This window comes from Podarcis bocagei, assembly GCF_964188305.1.
Source record: "Podarcis bocagei genome assembly, chromosome: 13".
NCBI classification, from domain to species: Eukaryota; Metazoa; Chordata; class Lepidosauria; order Squamata; family Lacertidae; genus Podarcis; species Podarcis bocagei.
In genome coordinates this window covers 5,448,052-5,467,767 of record NC_138138.1, presented here as the reverse complement: position 1 = coordinate 5,467,767, position 19,716 = coordinate 5,448,052, and the positions used below count along the sequence as shown (strand labels likewise).

The following is a 19,716-nucleotide window of genomic DNA, read 5'->3' as shown; positions in this document are numbered from 1 at the left end:
GTGCAAGTAGATAAATAGGTACTGTGGCGGCGGGAAGGTAAATAGTGTTTCTATGTGCTCTGGCACTCATCATAGTGTCCTGCTGCACCAGAAGTGGTTTAATCATGCTGGCCACATGACCTGGAAAGCTTTCTGCGGACAAACACCAGCTCCCTTGACGTCATAATAATAATAATAAATTTTATTTATATCCCGCCCTCTCCAGCCGAAGACAATAAAATAGCTATCAACAATAAAATAGTACAAGATTCTAAAAACTTTCATTATAAAAAATAATTAAAATCAAATTGTTGGCAACCATTAAGCTAAAGTTCTGTGGATATTGCCAAAGGAGGGAGTCAGGCTGTGCCCTGACCAAAGGCCTGGTGGAACAGCTCTGTCTTACAGGCCCTGCGGAAAGATGTCAAGTCCCGCAGGGCCCTAGTCTCTTGTGACAGAGCGTTCCACCAGATTGGAGCCACAGCCGAAAAAGCCCTGGCTCTAGTTGAGGCCGAAATGAAGCAAAATGAGCGCCACACCCCATAGTCACCTTTGACTGGACTTAACCATCCAGGGGTTCTTTACCCTTTTACCTTACCTCCCATTGGAAACAGAATGTATGGGCTGTTGCTGTATCAGAAAAATTAACAAAGATTACATGCATTGAATAATACAAAAGATGTAGACGATTTTGTTGAAATATGGCATCCTTTTATAAAATACTTTACTGATAGTCCCGAAGAATGGCAACTACCAAAATCACAGATTGGGACTCTGGCAAACTTAACTAGATTGATCTGTCCAAGAGGAAGGCAAGGGGGATTTTGTTTTTGTATCCTCTCTCTCTTTTTGTAATTGTTATACAGTATATAGGAAATCAATAAAACTATATTTATTTATTTTAAAAAGTCAGAAGCAAGGGTATGTTGAAAAATTCCAAGCAGTAACTCTGTTTTCTGATTCTAGGTATTGAAGAGTGGCGAAGCTCAAGACCAGTGGCTGACAGACCTCCATTACTATTACAATATATACTTAGCCACACATCCCCCAGGATCTGGTGCAGCTGACACAGTATATTAAAGAAAACGACTGCATTTAGATTGTGGGTCTCAGTGCAAAATGTCAATTTTCTGTGGAAATTGAAGTTACATTTCATTAAAAAGACTTTTTCATGTAAAAAGCTACTTTTCCTGTATTTGTACCAAAAATTCAAAAGCAGCTGGCTCTGAGCAGCTTGCTGCCATCACTAAGGGCCAAACTATACATGATGTAAAACGTGTCTTTGCGTTTCAAAGGTGGAAAGTGTCTGCTGGTAAGACTGACAACTTCTGAAATTGCAGCAGGCCTGGAGGGGAAGCTTCCACTTCCCTCCTGCTGTGGTCCTGAGGAAAATCCCTTGTCTGAAGATGGTGCAAAGGGGGATTTCTTTCCAGTGCAAATAGCAGCTGCCCCATAAGTGTGCAGGGAGGAACTTTCACGGGGATGCTGCTAATGCAGAGGCCAGAAGAGAACTGTGCAGGAAGGTTCTTGCTCTACCCCTTAAGGGATATAGGGCATTTTAAAAGCTGCTTCTGGAGGAGAGTGAACACTACGTTGGCTAGAGTGAATGAAGAGATCGTGGAGAAATGCCAGTTTCATTGGGTGGCCTCCCAACTCCCGCCCCAGGCAAGTTTTGTAACACATTATTCTTGATGTATGTAGTAAAAAAAAAATCCTTTTGCATATTATTTTTCTTATAAAACTGAGGATTGTCTTAACTACCTTTTTATTATTAACCTGAGATTTTGCCATCCTTGCTCATTTTCATAGTTCACAAAAGTTCAAGCCAGAGTTGTCCAAACTAGTAGAGAGCTGCAAAACCTGTTGGATATTTTGGCGAATGCAGTGGTTTGACGAAAGATAATGACTTCATCTGTCAGCGTGGAACTGCTGACTTGTGACTGCTTTTGAGCAAGGTGTCTTGAGTAATGTTGGTTCTCTTGGAAGGAAGGAAGGAGCAAATCATGGAGGATTTCAGCTGCCAGGCTGATGTGAACCTTTTGGGCCTTGTATATTACTGATTAAAAAAAAGGAATTCTACTCAAACCTTGAGAAAATTGGTTGTGTGTTTTTTCATTTATAGGGTGACGGTGGGAGCATTCTAGTTGTTGCTAGTTCACTCAGAAAGCAGAAAGTTTTCAATAATGTAAAGTTTAATGGATTTTATTGTTTTTCGAGAGTGGAAGTTTTCAGAATCTGGAACTGTTTATGATCACTTAGGTGAATACAATGATGAAAATACTATTAAAGGTAATTTTTAATATGTCCATATATAATTGATAGGCTCTCCTCTTATGCTATAGGTCAGTCTTGCTTTCATGCCTTGATCTGGTGTGCTTCATTTTTACTGTTGTTGTAGGTTTCATATTGGATGAAAATGGTCTAAATTTCCTTTTGTTTTCCAGCAGGCAAAGGTACTGCAATCCATTTTCTGCAAAGCAACTACAAATTAGTATGTTTGGCCAACAAGGAGTGAAAATACTTGACATTTCTCTCATTAATAAACTTTTATTGAGCACCAGTTTACCTTTTAGATCACTTCTGTGACACATATCAAGTAGAATCAAATTCGCTCTAGAAACGTGTCAGATACACCCTATTTAGCTCTGGTTGCTGACAGTTCTGAACTTCTTTGAAAAACCTCATGCTTAAAGGAAAATGTACCGTCATCTTTAGACAGGGCAAAAGTTTCCTGAGTCACCATCTGGTGAATGAAAGTACTGTTCTTAACAGACTGGGCAAAATCCCTATCACTGTCTTACTCATCACCAAGTTATGAAAAAGCAAATGCATCGAGAAATTGCAAGGCCTACAATTGGACTGTATGGAAAACTCAAGGGGGAGACTGGGGAGGGGGGCACAAGTTGAATTAACATTTGAGGAAGTTTTAAGGTCCTGCATAGATGGCTGTGTGAAAGTTGGCAGGTGAAAAGTCTTGATAACTCCCCAAGCTATATTCAGGAGGGCACAACAAAGAACCTTTCTGAGATTACAAAGGCCTCCAGTCACAGCAAGTTAACTGGGAGGGTGAAAACTAGAAGGGAGATCAACATTTCAGCGTCATCAAAATGAATTAATACCCTACACTACAATTTAATAATAAGGAACAATACCACTGTAATTTGCAGCCATCTACAGCATATTGTTAAATGTTCATCCCAATTCCAAATAATCAACTGACCAACTTTTGTTGAGGAAGGTTTCCCGATTGTTGGTTTAATCCAAAATCTACAAACTTTTGTAGCAATAAATAAATAAAGTGCAAGTCCACCCCCTAATCTAGTGAATTGATCTGATCAATAAAACCGAAGGAATGAAGTTGTTTCTGGTGTTGTTTGGCCCATTCTGATTCTAAACCAAATATATCACATTTAATTAAGGATACATCAGCTATCGACCAATTTTGATTTTTAGGCCAACAAGCGGTACCTGATAGTATCTGTAGTTCAGAAAGCTTGTATTTTGAAGAAGGAGGTCTCACTGGATGATACACTCTTCCCTCTTGAGAGCGCCCTTTAAGAACAAGTTTTCAAATCAAGTGTGAACATTTGTGCTTGTATTTCTACATTTTTTATTCTTTGTTCTACTGTAGTTATTGTTCAGCTTTAGAGAGGGGGACATAAGAAAACTGAACAGTGTAAATACAACTGCTAGCATGCTCATTTAACCTTTTTGTTGCCACCCTTACTCTTAAGACTTGCTGCAATGCTCTCTGAGAATGCCACCTGAACAGGAAGACAGAACAGCTTAAATGATGCTTGGGTTTTTATGTTGTTGGGGGTCTCAGTGTGTGAGGCAGGGAAGAGTTAATTTCTCAAAAAAAAACCTCCCAACACCCTGAACTCCAGTTAGTTCTTAAAAAGCTTCCACTGGCACCAATGGAGGCTTTGTATTTTTTTTATTTTTTTTTTTTCCTGCATTAAATTTTTATTCGTATTTAGTAAAAAACAAAAAAGATAAATAAACAAACAAGTTTACATATCAAGCAAATTAACCATTACATAAGTTGTTGTTCCCATTTCCCATTTTATACACACAGAAATTAAACATAAAAATTCATAAAGATAGAAACTGCTTTGTAGTCTGTCAGATCTTTGACTTCCCTCCACCCTTTTGGTAGGTTTCTAATAAATTCCATGGTTGCGTATTTATTTTTAATCTTAAGATTGTCGCTGATAGAGTTTTTCTCTCCCCGCCAGATCATCTTATAAATCTGTTCCAATATAATTCCAAAATTTACTCCAATTTTTCTTGAATTTCTGTTCATCTTGGTCACGTAACCTGCCTGTTAGTCTATCCAGCTCGGCGTAATTTACCATTTTAATCTGCCAATCACTTATGCCAGGTATAGCCTCCGACTTCCAATTTTGTGCCAGCAGAATTCTTGCGGCTGTGGTGGCGTAAAGGAATATTAATTTGTCCTCGCTTTTTATTTCTTTGCCCATTATACCCAACAGAAAGGCCTCAGGTCTCTTGGGAAAGGTATATTTTAATATTTTTTTAAGCTCATTATAAATTGATTCCCAAAAGGCCTTCACCTTGCTGCATAACCACCACATATGATACAGGTCTCCCCCCACTTCGCCACATTTCCAGCATGTCTTATTCTTTAATCTATACATTTTGGCCAGCTTCGCCGGTGTGAGATACCATCTATATATCATCTTCCAGACATTCTCTCTCAACACTGTACAAGCCGTAAACTTAATATTACTGTTCCACAATTCCCGCCACCTCTCATAATCTATATTATAGCCAAAGTCAATTGCCCATTTAATCGTTGCCTCTTTCACCTCCTCATCCCCTGTGTACCATTCCAACAGCATATCGTATATTTTAGATAATATTTTATTCTTTCCTTCTACTATCTCTATGTTAAATCTTGATTTTTTGTCATCAAAACCTGTTTTTCTCTTGTCCTCCTTCAGCATATCATTCACCTCATGATATTGTAGCCAACTAGTAAATAAATGTTTTATCTCTTCATAGGGTTTAATTTTGAGCCCTTGTTCTGTTTTTCTTACCAAATCTTCGTATGTGGCATTTTCCCCTTCCATATTTGTCTTCTTAATTGTTGATACCTCTATTGGTGAGATCCACCAGGGTGTCTTTCTTTCAAGGAGGTTTTTATTTCTCTCCCAAACCTTGTATAACGGTCCCCTAAAGATATGGTTTAGGAAGCCCCTATGGACCTTCACCTTCCCATACCAGAGGTATGCATGCCACCCGAACCGGTTGTTAAAACCTTCCAGGTCCAGCAAATCTCTGTTCTCCAATTTTATCCAATCCTTTACCCAAAGTAGACATGCTGCTTCATAGTAAATACTCAGATCTGGTAGTGAAAAACCCCCTCTTTCCTTTTTGTCGATCAATATTTTCATTTTTATCCGTGGTCTTTTTCCCTGCCAGATGTATCTCGCCAGGGCTTTCTGCCATTCTTTACATTGTTTTAGACCTTTAAGTACTGGTATAGTTTGAAATAAGAACAGCATTCTAGGCAAGATGCTCATTTTGACCACAGCTATCCTCCCCAAAAAGGAAAGTTTCATCCTCCCCCAAATTTCCATATCTTTCTTTATATTCCTCCAGGTGACCTCATAATTGTCCTTATATAAATTTAAGTTTTTGGCCGTAATCCACACTCCAAGATATTTCACTTTTTTAACCGCCATAATTTCCACCTTTCGTTCTAGTTCTGTCGTCTCTTCCTTATTTAGATTTTTAACCAGCATTTTAGTTTTGGTCTTATTTACTTTGAGTCCTGCCACACCCCCGAATTCCTCTATTTTTTGTAAGGCTTCTTTAACACTCTCCTTTGGATCTTCTAGGGTCAGTACGATATCATCCGCAAATGCTTTAATTTTAAATTCCCTTTTTCCCACCTTGATTCCTTTCACTTCTGTTGCCTCCCTCAGTCTCTCATTGAGAATTTCCAGTACTATTATAAATAATAAAGGGGATAGGGGGCAACCTTGTCTGGTTCCTTTATAAATGTTCAGATATTCCGTAGTGGTGTTATTTATTACCAATTTTGCTTTCTGCTCCTTATATATTGTTTCTATTCCTCTTCTAAAATTTTCCCCTATCCCCATCATTTCTAGACTTTTCCTTAGGAAATCCCACGAGATATTGTCAAATGCCTTTTCGGCATCTATGAAAACCAGAGCGGCCTGTCTGTCTATTTTCATATCCAAGTATTCAATAATATCTATCAAGTTTCTTACATTATCCCGTAGTTGTCTCCCTGGAAGGAAGCCTGTTTGATCTTTATGTATTTTATTAATCAAAACCTTTTTTAATCTTTCCGCCATTATGTCTGCGAATAATTTATAATCATTATTTAATAATGAAATTGGCCTGTAATTCTTCACTTCCAAATTATCTACATCTTTTTTAGGAATCAATGTAATATATGCTTCCTTCCAGGTGTTTGGCAACTTTCCTTCCCTCAATATGTTATTCATCACCTCGCCTAGCACTGGGGATAATTGATTACTTAACGTTTTATAATATTTGGCCGAAAGGCCGTCCGGCCCCGGCGCTTTCCCCGCTTTCATCTTTTTTATTGCCTTCTTTATCTCTTCTTGGCTGATTTTCTGATCTAATATCTCTTTTTCCTCTTTTGGGATTTGCTTTAGGTGGTATTTTTGTAAGTATTGGTCTATTTCTTGTTCTTTTTCGTTTCCTCTTTTATATAAATCCTTGTAGAATTTTTGAAATATCTTTTTTATTTCCTTAGGTTCTTCCACAATTCTTTCTCCTTCTCTTATTTTACTAATCGTATTTTGTTTCTTCCTTTCTCTTATTTGCCAGGCTAAATACTTCCCTATCTTATTTGCGGATTCAAAGCTCTTTTGATTCAATAATTTAATTTTCCACTCTATCTCTTGGTTTATTATTGTGGAGAATTTGGCTTGTAAAATTTTTAGATTCTGTTTTGTAGTCTCATCGTTAGGGTTAATAGTCAGTTTTCTTTCATTTTCCATAATCTGTAGTAAAGTCTCTTCTTTCTTTGTCTCTTTTTCTTTTCTTAATTGACTGTTTTTCTGAATCAAGAATCCCCTCATAACCGCCTTTCCTGCATCCCACACAGTCTCTATTGGGGTTTCTCCATTTAAATTCCACTTAAAGTATTCTTCAATTGTTTCTATGGCCTTATTTACGATGTTTTGATCATTAAATAAGAATTCATTCATTCTCCATCTACCTACTTTAACATCTTTGCTTTTTAGTTCAATAGTAACCGCGTTGTGGTCGGATATAACTCGTGGTTGGATTTCAGATTTAGTTAAATTCGGTACCAGTTCATTCGAAATCCAAATACTGTCTATTCTCCCCCAGCTTTGGTTTGGGTTTGAAAAAAAAGTGAATTGTTTCATAGCGGGGTTCTTTGTATTTTTTTTAAGCCTAATTACTTCTCAGGAAATGGCCAGGGTGAAGAGCAGGAGGTTCCTGTGAGCTGTGGGAAGTCTGGGCAGTGGATTCCCAGCTCTCTTTCAAATATATTCAGATAGTGTACATCTGCAGGACAAATATATCCATTTCTGATGATGCTGGAGTTGCATTATGTTCCAACATTTTTAACTGGAGAGTATGACACAAACAAATGCAATCCTTAACTCCTCAAAATAAGTACCCAAGAAAATGCTTTCCTACCGTATATCTGCTTCAAGGTGGATGGCTTCTGTGTAGAGTTTAAACCTGAGTTGCTTTTGTTCGTGGACTTGAGGCTTTTGCTGGAGGAAATTGATTTCAAAGGGGTTTGGCTCAGCTGCTTCCTCCAAGCAACCTCAATGCAAAAGGCAGCTGTTTCTTGTTGCCACTTCTCTTCATTGTCCTTGCACAGCCGCTTGACACTAAAAAGCTGAAGAAACCGTCGCCTTAACTGGTAGCTGGAAGAAGAAAAGAAAGAGAGGAATGCTCATTTTTAAGTGTCCTCTTACCAACCCTAAAGTTTCCCATAAACCTCTTCACTTCATTATTAACTGGGAAAATAAAATTCCCCCTTAACTGGATCACTTTTGTGGGATAAAGAGGTTTCTTCAGCAAAGGAAGGTCTGAGTTAAATAATAAGATCCATTAATTTGATATAACTAACATCAAACTTTAAGCTTGCCAGGCACGTATTTATGTTTTGTCTTAATTACCAAGAACCTCCAATCCAGAAAGGGGGGAAAACTCAACCAGACTAACAGCCTAGCAGGTCCCACCTCCTGAGGGTCTTTTTGGGGGGTGTCCATGCTGCGCTCTTCTCCCAGACCTTTGATCTACAATCTATTGGGTGATTCAGGTTTTGAACCACATCTGTGCCATAGGAAGCCTGTTAGTCTTTAAAAGTGCCAAAACATGGTTTGCATTGTTTTTCTTAAATTAGTATTATTTCGGTTTTGTTGATGCTCATAAATCTCTGCTAATTATGTTTAGTAATAGAAATACATGCCACCTTACTCAGTTGTTATACCGCAACATGTCTACTGTAGCTAACTGGCCACCCCTGCTTGCACTGTGGATTGGAATGAAAAGAGCTAAATCTCCTGCATGGAAACATCGCTCACAAGGTTAAGTTTATTTTGGTAGTTGTTGAGCTCAGAGGAAAGGCAAAGATGAATAATAAGGACTGGACAACACATAGATTTGTGAAGATCTGGATCTATACAGTGGTGCCTCGCAAGACGAAATTAATTCGTTCCGCAAGTCTCTTCGTCTTGCGAGTTTTTCGTCTTGCGATGCACGGTTTCCCATAGGAATGCATTGAAAATCAATTAATGCGTTCCTAGGGAAACCGCCTTCAGACCAGGTCCAGGGACAGTCTGTCCCCGGACCTCTTCTGAAGGCTGGGGGGGGGGACAAGGGCTTTTCTTCCCACCCCCAGCATTTTAAAAAACCCCGGGACAGCGGAGGACTTCTCTGCTGTCTGGGCGATCTTAAAATGCTGGCGGGCGGCATTTTAAAATCTCCCCGGGACAGCGGAGGACTTCTCCGCTGTCCGGGGCGATTTAAAAGCCCCTGGGAAGGCAGGCAGGGGGGACATAGACTTTTGCCCCCCGCCAGCCTTCAGAAGAGGTCCTGGACCTCTTCTGAAGGCTGGCGGGGGGCGAAAGTCTTTGCTCCCCCCTGCCTGCCTGTCCCGGAGGGCTTTTGAAGGCAGGCGGGGGGGAGCAAAGACTTTCGCCCCCCGCCCGCCTTCAGAAGGTGTTCCCGCCCCGCCGCCCGGCTTCGGAGCATCGTTCCGAAGCCGGGCGGCGGGGGCAGGCTTCTCCCCGCCGCCCCTTGCTTCAAAAGAGGTCCGGGGACAGCGGGAAGCGCTTCCCGCTGTCCCCGGACCTGGGGCTGCAGGGAGAAGATCGCTTCTTCCCCGCTGTCCCCGGACTTCTTTTGAAGCAAGGGGCTGCAGGGAGATCACTTCTCCACGCCGCCCCTTGCTTCAAAAGAGGTCTGGGGACAGCGGGAAGACCCGCTGTCCCCAGAGCTTGCGGGGCAAGCTTCATTTTGCGAAGCAAGCCCATAGGGAAATTCGTCTTGCGAGGCAACTCGAAAACGAAAAAACCTTTCGTTTTGCGAGTTTTTTGTCTCGCGAGGCGTTCGTCTTGCGGGGTACCACTGTATCACCCATTAATTTTGTATTTATGATGGGATGTGGTAAAATAATGTTGATAGCTGTTTTCTGTGACCTGGTGTTCGTTTTGCATGCATTTTATATCTGCTTTGCTACAATTAAATTATTACCAAGGGCAGCAAAGAACAGGGACTAGGAGGTTTGAAGGAAAAAACCACGAACTTAGACATTAACTGTGTGTTTCATCTATTGATAGGCCCATGTTTGGATTGCAAGGAATGAACTTAGCTCCTTCTAGGTTAGCCAGCATGCCACAATGTCACCTTAAGGACATGAGACTATTCTCACAGTGGCCTAACAGATGCCCACAGGGAGAATTCAACCCCTGTGCCCTCTCCTCTCCTGTGGCTTCCAGCAGCTGGTACTTGGAAGTACAGTGGTGCCTCGCAAGACGAAAAGAATCCGTTCCGCGAGTCTCTTCGTCTTGCGGTTTTTTCGTCTTGCGAAGCAAGCCCATTAGCGGATTAGCGCCTTAGCGGGCTTAGCGGATCAGCTGTTAAGCGGTTTAGCGGATCAGCTGTTAAGCAGCTTAGCGGATCAGCTGTTAAGCGGCTTAGCAGCTTAGGATCAGCTGATAAGCGGCTTAGCAGCTTGGGAAAAAGGGGGGGGGGTAGGAAAAAACCCCCGCAGGAACTCACAAGACATTTTCGTCTTGCGAAGCAAGCCCATAGGAAATTCGTTTTGCGAAGCACCTCCAAAACGGAAAACCCTTTCGTCTAGCGGGTTTGTCTTGCAGGGCACCACTGTATTGCTGGCTCAAACTGTGGAGGCAGAGCAGAGCCATCATGGCTGGCTGCCAATGGCATCCCTCTCCTCCATGAATTTGTCAAATTCTCTTATCAAGTCATCTAGGTCGGTGGCCATCGCTATGCACTACGTGAAGAAGCAATTCCTTGGCTTTGTTCTGAATCTTCCAACATTCAGTTTCACTGGAAGTCCGTGAGTCCTAGTGTTACCAGAGGTGGGGTGGGGACTTTTCTCTATCCACTTTCTCCATGCCAGGCATAATACTTCTATCATACAAGTCTTATTAGAATAAAGTTATAAAATTGAACAAAAAAGGGAGCTGGCCCCTGGCGCCCCCCCCCCGAGCCAGCTTAGTCCTCCGAGGCCCAAGGCAAGTGTACAGTGGTACCTCTAGTTACGGACTCAATCTGTGACATTTGCACCCCGAAAAGTCCATAACTAGAGCGCTGCTTCTGCTCATGTGTGGACGCTTCTGCGCACACACACGTGGCGAAACCCGGAAGTATACCAACGCGGTTTGCCACGTTTGCAAGCCGAAAAGACGCAACATGAACCTAACACAACACGAGGTATGACTGTACTTGGCTACCCTGCAAAGGCCTGCTTTTAGCATATTGCCTCTTACCTTTTCTCTAAACGAACAAGTCCCAAATGCTGCAACTTTTCTTCGTACGGGAGCTGCTCCATCCCCTTGGATCATTTTGGTTTCCCTCTACTGAACCTTTTCCAACTCTACAACTATTATTTTTTAGGCGTGATGACCAGAACTGTACACAGTATTCCAAATGCAGTTGCACCATCAAAGTGTATGATAACAGATTTAGTTTCAGATGCTTTCCTAATGGAATTTGCCTTTTTCGTGGGTCTACATCTTCACTGCGCTACCTATTGTGTCCCCAAGGTCTTGCTCTTGGTCTGTCACCACCAGTTCATGAGCATACACACAGATCCCACTTTCTGAGCACAATGCACTCCCAGGAAAGCATTTGTTAGGCAAGCGTTCACGTAACAAGCTAGCAATTTCCATTTATTCCCCATGGGAACATTTATCTCCCTACTCCCGCCATGGCTTCTTCTAAAATGGCTGCAGCCAACCAGCAACAGAGAGACAACAGAAGATTTTGGACAGATCCCAGTGCCTGAACTAACTTGCAGGAGGCAAGTCTTAAGAACTTAGGTAGACGATTGTGATGAGGGAAGTTTTAGGCATAACAGACAAAATTAAAACAGACAAATCAATGGATCTGGACAGCATCTACCTGAAAGTTCTTTAAGAACTCAAATATGAAATTGCTGACGTTCTAACAAAAATATGTAACTAATCCCCCAGATCCAACCTCCATACCTGAGGGCTGGAAAGTAGCCAATATAACAAAAAGGGGGATCCTGGAAATTATAGGCCATATAGCTTAACATCTGTTCTGGCAAAACTGGTGGAAAGTATTGTTAAACATAAAATAACCAAGGATATAGAAGACCAAGTCTTGCTGAAGCAAAAACCAGCATGGCTTCTTGCAAGGACAAGTTCTGTCTCAAAAACATATTAGATGCACGTTCCCCTTTGACACGATATCTGAAAACATGGGAAGAGGATATTTGAGTCATGCATCCTTCACTGCCAAGTCCTTTTAATACATGAAGTGGCTAGATGATGAAAAGAAACGCGCTAATGCATTCGGCATAGCGGCTTGTTTTTCTACTGAATAGGCCTCCATCCACTGCCCTTGATATATCAACTGCAAGCTTGGCTTCATGTTGATCAAAGAATGCCAGAACTTCAAGTATAGCCACAACTGTATAGGACTTGATGAAATGAGAAGTGGTAATTAAAATGAAATCAGCTAAACAAGAAGAAATAGCCAAGTGTCCCCTCATTTTGAGTTTTGTAAGCTGGGTATTGTTCAACATTCTCTGTTGCTTTTTCTGCTTTGTTTGATGGTGTATTTTATTGTGTACTCTTTGTTTTACATTTTGGTTGGTTGCCTTCATTTTGTGTTTTGCATCCCTCTCTGTATCTATACTGATGAAGGGTCAAAAATATTTGTAATAAAGCAAAATAAATGAGTACCTTCTCCAAGCCCGCTGAATTATTTCAGCAGCACAGTTCTTCTTTTGGAAGAGCTCCTTTCTTGCCCTTTCCTTCTCAATTACTTGCTTCAAGACCTCTGAGGGGACAGGTTCGGTAGCTGGGCTCTTGCAGTGAAGAAAGTGCAATTGATGTTCTGAATTCCTGGGTGCCGTTAGAGCTTGACTGCTGGGTTTTGCACTGTCTCCATGGCCATTGTCCAGTGCCCGTCTGCTGGGTGTTAGCTTTGCAGTCCTTGCATCATTGACCAGCAAAGGACAGACTTTGTTATTTGCCACCTTACCGGTTTGTGTAACGGCAGCACTTGAAAGGTCCTTTCTGATATTCATGCCTCTCACTTTAGCACTCCCAGGTCTGCTGAACCCAGCTCGGGACCATTTCTCATCATCTTTGCTTTTTGCCTTCTGCTGCTGTGGGGTGCCTTTAAGGGCCAGCTCAAAGTGTCTTGAATTCCTTGTGTTTCCATCAGTGCATTTACTATTCTGAACCCAAACTCCTGTTTCTTCACAATGGTCTATACTGTTGTTTAATGACTGACTTGGATTTTCTGATCTTTCCCCAGAAGAGGCAGCTTTAGCACTAGAGTCGTGCCTTTTCCTGGCATGCATGAAGGTGGCATTTGCTCTCACAGTAGGCTCCTTGTGCTTTTTACCATTCTTGCTTGAGCTAGCAGATACAACTTCATCATTTCCTCTACTGGAACGGGAAGGGGCGCAGACAGTCTTGCATTTGCTGTTTTCCCTGGATACTTCTTGGGAGACAAAGATAAATAATAATTTAAATAATTCTAATTTCCTACAAGCAGTTAGTCAGATTGATGAATACTGAGACACATTACAGTTAGGATAAATGTAAAAGCTTAATTGTATTCAAGGGGAATCATTTTTGGAAGTCAAGGTAGGGGACCCAGTTTTACAGTTAAAACATTGTTTAAATGTTTCATAACTAAAATCAAAAGACCATGGAAGTTAGAGAACAAAGCATTCAAAAGGTCAAAACTGTTTTATGTACAGCTTTCTGCTAAGAATTTAATTCATGCTCATTGATAATGTTACCTGCCGATCTAATTATATAATTGTTATGGCACTTATTGAGCATATACATACAAAGTTTCCTGGTCAGAAATCACCCCCTGGCTTGTATCACCCCCAATAAAGGAACATCCTTTGCAAGGGAAGCTCACAAAATACCAAAAGGAAATCCATTCTTCTGAAGATGCCAGGAGTGAGTTTCACCCTCTTTTGATATTAAGGTAGCAAAGCAAAGAAACGGAAGTCTTGAAACTGGAGACTAGCCACCCATGACACCCTGGGCTCTCACCAGGCACCTTGCTGGAGAGGGGAGCTGTTGGCCTGCTCTCTGCTGTGCTGCAACACAAGCGCTGCAGAAGACCAGAGGATGGCATTGCACTGGTCAGGTGACACAACAGCCCAATCATTTTTCAGCTGGTCCTATAAAGCAGTGGACTCTGCCCATGGGCATAGCCAAGGGGGGCTGGGGTCAGCCGTCCCCCCTAAATCAAGTAAATCAATAAAAATGCTTAACCGATGTTCTCTCCCCCCCCCCAACATAAAGCCTGCCTCCCCTAACAAATCCGGGCTACACCCATGAGTCTACCCTAATCCTGAGCCTCAAAAACTCACTGGCCAGACAGTGACTGAGCTGCTCTTAGACTGCCCATCCCTTACTCCATGGCAACCAGCCCTTATCAATGGGAGGCCCAGAGGATGGCAACATGGGAAGGGGCCTTTTTGTGGTGGCTCCCGACCTGTGGACAGCTCTCCCTAGGAAGGCTCAGCTTGCACCTTCAGTGCATATCTTTAGGCACCAGGCATAAACATTCCTCATCCCCCTTTGGCTGATTATAATTATCTATGGCCTTCTAAATGTGACTGGGGCGTGTGTTGTTTGTTGGTGATGTTATATTATGAATTTTGTGTTTTTATACTGTAAACCAACCTATGATCTTCAGAAGAAGGGCAGTATATGATGATTTGTTAATTATTCTATATGATTTATGTTGTACTTGTGATGTTCTATTGTTTTCTATCATGCTATTATTATTTGTTGCTTGTAAGCCGCTTTGGGATTGATTTGAATGAAAAGTAGCATAGAAATGTAATGAAACAAATCAAATATATAAATTTAATTAATAACCACAACAACACTGAGATTACAAACCCATTTCCTTTTTTTGATCTTTGCCAAACAGCTCTTCGGAGTGATGTTTGTTCTTGCTAGTCACTTTGTTTGGCAAGACTGTGGCTGAGTTTCTCTTGACTTTCCCTGTTTGGGTTTGACACAGGCTGCCAGAGGGAGGCCTTTTACCAAGGGCATCGTCCCCTTGCTGGGTGCAGCCTTGCGCTGTCTGAAGTCTCAAGGGACTCTTCTCTGTCTCAGAAGTGAACTGCTGCTGGCCCTTGCTGGACCTGGAGTTCCGCATTTCTTTCTGCAGTTCTGTGGCTTTCCTTCTGTTTTCCTCCTCACGTTTCCTATAAGCAATAGTTTATACTGTTCATTCAAACTGTCTGAAGCACAGTATTAAAATGAAAGGCACTCCTGGAAACAGGAGAATTTACAACAAACAAACAAACAAACAAACAAGAATCCCTCTTGTGTCGCACTTTTCCTCTAGTGGATGAACAACCCTGTAAAGTAGTTTAGCATGAAAATTATAACACACTATTGAATTACAAGGAAAAAACTAAAGGGCCTTACACGTCTTACTTTCCCTGTCCTGACTTGCCCCCCTAACCAGTAAGAAAATTATGAAAGGCCAGGAGCAATGCGGGAAAACAAAGAGGTGTTTCCTTTTTAAAAAGAAGCCTGGAAAAGGAGAGAGAAGGTGCACGATTGCTCCTCTGTTCTCAATACTGCTGCTGAGAACTCAGCAGGAAGCTGGATGGAAAAGATGAAGCCCCTTTGGTTCTCACCATCAGCTTTAGAGATTTTGGATGACTGTGCTTTTGGGTGCCACTAGGTGCCATCTTGTTCTCAATGCTATTTGACATCTACTATATGAGACAGTCATTAGGAGACTTGGGAGGGCAGTATCACCAGTATTCCCCTTGTTCTCTGTATCATCTGAGTCAGGGGTGTCAATGCAGGTTGTGGACCAGTAATCTAGTGGTGGGCTGGATCGGAGCCAGGAAACAGAAGGTGAATCTTGTGGGTGGGTGGTTCCTGTGTCTGGGAATTAGGCACTTTGCCTATTGTGGATGGGGTCATTATCCTTCTGTGGGAACAGTTTGGGGGGTGGTAATAACCAGAAAGAGGGCCTTTTCTTTGGTAGCACTCACATTCCGGAACATGCTCCCCTCCCCCCCCCCCCCCGCCGCTTCAGGCAAAACGTACATAATTTGCAGTTCTTAAGTAAATTTTGATGACTTAATTGTATTCTGGTTTTCACTATATTGTATATTTTGATGCTATTGTTTTATATTTCACCCTACATCAAGATGCTCAAATATAAATATTTTAATTTAAATAAATAAATGAATTATGCACCATGACCAAAAAAACTATCTGCAGCAAAAAATAAGACTTGTAGCCCTGATATTTTTAAACTTTTAATGCTGCAACATGGGTTGTAGACTGCTGATAAATGACAGGCTAGTTATGTGGCATGCCGTTATCGCTTGTTGTGATTCACAAGTAACAGCAAGAGGTGAAGTCAGTACAAGGCGTCAAGGAAAAGCCGGATTTTTATCTGTCACTGCTATCTTATCAAGCCGCTGATTGAATCTGGGTGCATGAAGAGCTGCTGACGGAGCCACAGACTGTACTCTGGGCAGGTTGAGGCACTTCAGCAGTCAGCCTTTGGCACTGACAGAAGTGGCTCAGTCTCAAATAATAGTATCGCCAAACAGAAAGCATATGGGTGTCTGTCTCGTACCCAGTATAGATCCGCCTGCCATTTTGATCTGATAAATTAGGCCTTGCTATTCACGGCACAATTATTTCTTTCTCTTTCAAAGAGGCACACAGACCTCATCATTCCATAAAGGAAACAAGACAAGCAAGGTACATTCAGCTGCAGTAGAAGCCTTAGCCTTGTCACTCCAGAGTCCATCTGGCAGGCTGGCTAACAGAGCAATTCAACACAACGAAGAGTCACGAGGCTTCTTAAAGACCACAAATAATTAGTATTTTGCTACAAGCTTTTGTGAGCTGGAGCCTCTTTAACAGAAGCATGAAACAGGAAAACAGTAGCCTCAGTTGAGGTGTGTTTGTGATATATTCTCTCTCTCTCCATACCCCCACCCTCATGTACATATGTACACACAACCAAGCAATCATCGCCTGGTTTGTGTGGGGGAATGATCAAGTAGGCCTGATGCAAGAAATAGCTGTACAGTGGTACCTCGGGTTAAGTACTTAATTTGTTCTGGAGGTCCGTTCTTAACCCGAAACTGTTCTTAACCTGAAGACCACTTTAGCTAATGGGGCCTCCAGCTGCTGCTGCACCGCCGGAGCACAATTTCTGTTCTCATCATGAAGCAAAGTTCTTAACCCGAGGTACTATTTCTGGGTTAGCAGAGTCTGTAACCTGAAGCGTCTGTAAGCTGAAGCATATGTAACCTGAGGTACTACTGTAGTAGGTACGTCACATTACTGTGCAGGTCATCATTAGATGCCCAATCATTCTGGGCATGAAGCATTCCCAGGGCTAGAGGCCCCTGCTGCTAAACTGGAACACGATTATAGCCCTATTTTGGGCCTTCTGTTTGCTCATGTGTAACTATGGAGGATGAGCGGGAGAATATTGCCTATTGTGTTTCCCTGATCATTACCCAATTTACATGCCCACAGGCTTCAGGGCAAAGGTCTGGAGTGCCTCCTGTACCCATGAAGGTGCGCTGGATGAGTCAGAAGCCTGACTGTGCAAAGTTCTAAACTGTGTGGAGAACCTCCGCCTCTCTGCTTCAGACCTGAACCCTGAAACTCATGGAAGGCTACTGTAAATAGCCAAAGTGGAAAAAATAGTTTCTGTATTGGGTCACTCCTAGTGTCTAGTGAGTCACAATACAACAGTATCAAGATCTGTTAAAGAATTCTAACTCAGCAGCTTCACTGAATTCAGATGCATTATTCCCAGCAAACTTCCCTTTATTGTTGCTGTCCTTGCCTAGTACATTGGTGCTAGGGAAGCCAAAACATAAGATGAATCTATTCGTGTGGATCTCCACTGGTTCAAAAGTCACCTCGTGACAAAAGAAAATGTGGGAATATGCCTAGTGTCCACAATCCAATATTACAGAAAACAAAACAACCTTAAGTCAGAGTGAAGGCTAACAATGAGTAAAAATACTTACCGTATATACTCAAGTGTAAGCTGACTTTTTCAGAATATTTTTTATGCTGAAAAAGTCCCCCTCGGCTTATATGCGAGGGAGGTGGGCAGTGGCGGAGGGACAAGCGGTGAGAAAGGAGCCCTTTCGGGCTGCTCCTTCCTCCTCCTCTTTGCCACTGTCAGTGGCGGCGGCAGAGGAACGAGTAGCCTGAAAGGGCTCCTTTCTGAGACTTCCGGTCGGTGCCAGCGCTTAATGGCGGTCCTAGCTCCGAGCTCCGGAGAAGGACTGCTTCGCAAGTTCGGGTCTTACCCGCTACGGCAAGCGGGGGACCCCTAAAATCCCAGGCGCTGAAGCCTGAGAACAAGGAGACTCGGTGGGCACCTTTGCGCCCCCCGGTACCGTGAAAGAGCCTTTTTAAAGGCTACGGATCGACATCGGGAGTGAGCGCGGTGCTGAGAGTCGCTACCCAGCCTGCGAAGTGAAGCCGCGTCGCCATAAGCGGAGAGCGCCGATTCCTTCCTGAAAAGAAATTCGGACTGATTCCCCGTGAGTAAGAACTGAAAAATAACTGGGACTCTTTTACTTTTAAAAATTGGGCTAAAAACGGGGGAGATTTAAACAAAGGAAGTCTGCCTCCCCCCGACTGCATGAAAGCGAAAGCAACGGAACTTTAAACCTGCATCCGTTTAAATCTGTCCTTTGATCAGCTAAACCGGACATTTAAACCTTTGATCTCCCCTCTAGCAAGCAGGGCAGAGGGGAGGCGAATCTGACCATTAACTGCATGACTTATTTGGAGGAAAAAAACATCTGCTGTCTCATCTGTTTGATTGTACGAAACGGTCTGCCTTCTTAGTACACTGAACTGACTTTTCCCTGTGAAGTGATACTTTGATACAAAGTTTTTACACTGCCTGACTATTGTATATCACAAGAAGAAACAGTATAAATTGGGCAACTGTGGCAATTTGATTTAGTAACATTGGCTTGGACTGTGTTAATTTCCCCTTTTTCTCACTTTTTGGACTGTCTCCTTTGTTTTGGTACTTGGAAATTTTGTTCTATGGCCATTTTGATTTGCTCCCTCTAGAGGATAAAGTAAAGTTCGGCACGGCTTAAGACAGTGGAATTTTCCAAGGGAGAACAAATCCCGTGGGAATTGACCTTGACATGAGTGGCCCACAAGAAGAGATAGTGACAAGAGCCAAGATCAAGCAACAACAGCAACAACAACAGCTGCAGCTGCAACAGGCAAAGAAAAGAGGTTCAATTTCAGGCGCAACAGCCGGATCAGCAGGAACAACAAGTCAAGACAAAGGAGCAGCCGTCTCTATGGAAGCTGTGACAGAGGCCTTGCTCAAGATAAACCAAACCCTGGAGTCTTTGACAAAACAGACTTCAGAGAACACACAAAAATTAACAGAAATATCAGCAAGACTGAATCAGAATACAGAATCTATAAATAGATTGGTAGAGGAGAACGCCACCACGCGCCAAATTGCCGAGGAGGCCAAAGCCACTGCCGGAGAGACACAGGAGAAGCTAGAGCCCCTTGCCAAGAAGGTCTATGAGCATGATGCAACATTGGCCTTGTGGGATTTACAGAGGAAAGAGAGAAATTTAAAATTAAGACTGATTCCGGAGAACGAAAGAGACAGCCTTGTGGAATATTTGACACGGGAGTTTGTGGAGTGTTGGGACCTTGAGGAAGACGAATTTAAAATTACGACTGCCTTCAGATTGGGTAAAAAGCAAGATAGAAAGACACCGAGAGACTGTTTGATTACACTCAGATCCAAGGAGGAAAGAGACAAAATATTAGGACTACACTTTGAAAAGGCCCTGCAAATTGGAAACTCAGCTGTACAGATCTTTAAAGACATCCCAAAATACATTCTGGACTTAAGAAACTTTTACAAGGACCTGGTTCTCTTGCTAAAGAAGAACACTATTCG

General features: G+C 42.4%; 2 protein-coding genes across 7 annotated transcripts in view; one reads left to right on the top strand and one right to left on the bottom strand.

Annotated features, from left to right (window-relative positions):
- TEX10 (testis expressed 10) overlaps positions 1 to 1,159 on the top strand; it is a 38,833-nt gene extending 37,674 nt beyond the window's left edge. For all 4 annotated transcript variants that reach the window (XM_081166209.1, XM_081166208.1, XM_081166207.1 and 1 more), the window contains one exon: positions 946 to 1,159. In XM_081166209.1, the coding sequence (XP_081022335.1) occupies positions 946 to 1,059 (114 nt within the window). In that variant the 3' untranslated portion in view covers positions 1,060 to 1,159. The remainder of the gene's footprint in view (positions 1 to 945) is intronic.
- Positions 1,160 to 2,153: 994 nt separating this feature from the next.
- INVS (inversin) overlaps positions 2,154 to 19,716 on the bottom strand; it is a gene marked incomplete at its 5' end in the record, with an annotated part of 69,811 nt that continues 52,248 nt past the window's right edge. For 2 of the 3 annotated variants that reach the window (XM_081166139.1, XM_081166138.1), the window contains 5 exons: positions 2,154 to 2,449; positions 3,448 to 3,531; positions 7,675 to 7,910; positions 12,450 to 13,218; positions 14,649 to 14,959. In XM_081166139.1, coding sequence (XP_081022265.1) covers positions 2,316 to 2,449; positions 3,448 to 3,531; positions 7,675 to 7,910; positions 12,450 to 13,218; positions 14,649 to 14,959 — 1,534 coding nt within the window. In that variant the 3' untranslated portion in view covers positions 2,154 to 2,315. The remainder of the gene's footprint in view (positions 2,450 to 3,447; positions 3,532 to 7,674; positions 7,911 to 12,449; positions 13,219 to 14,648; positions 14,960 to 19,716) is intronic. The other variant, XM_081166140.1, reaches the window with a different exon arrangement.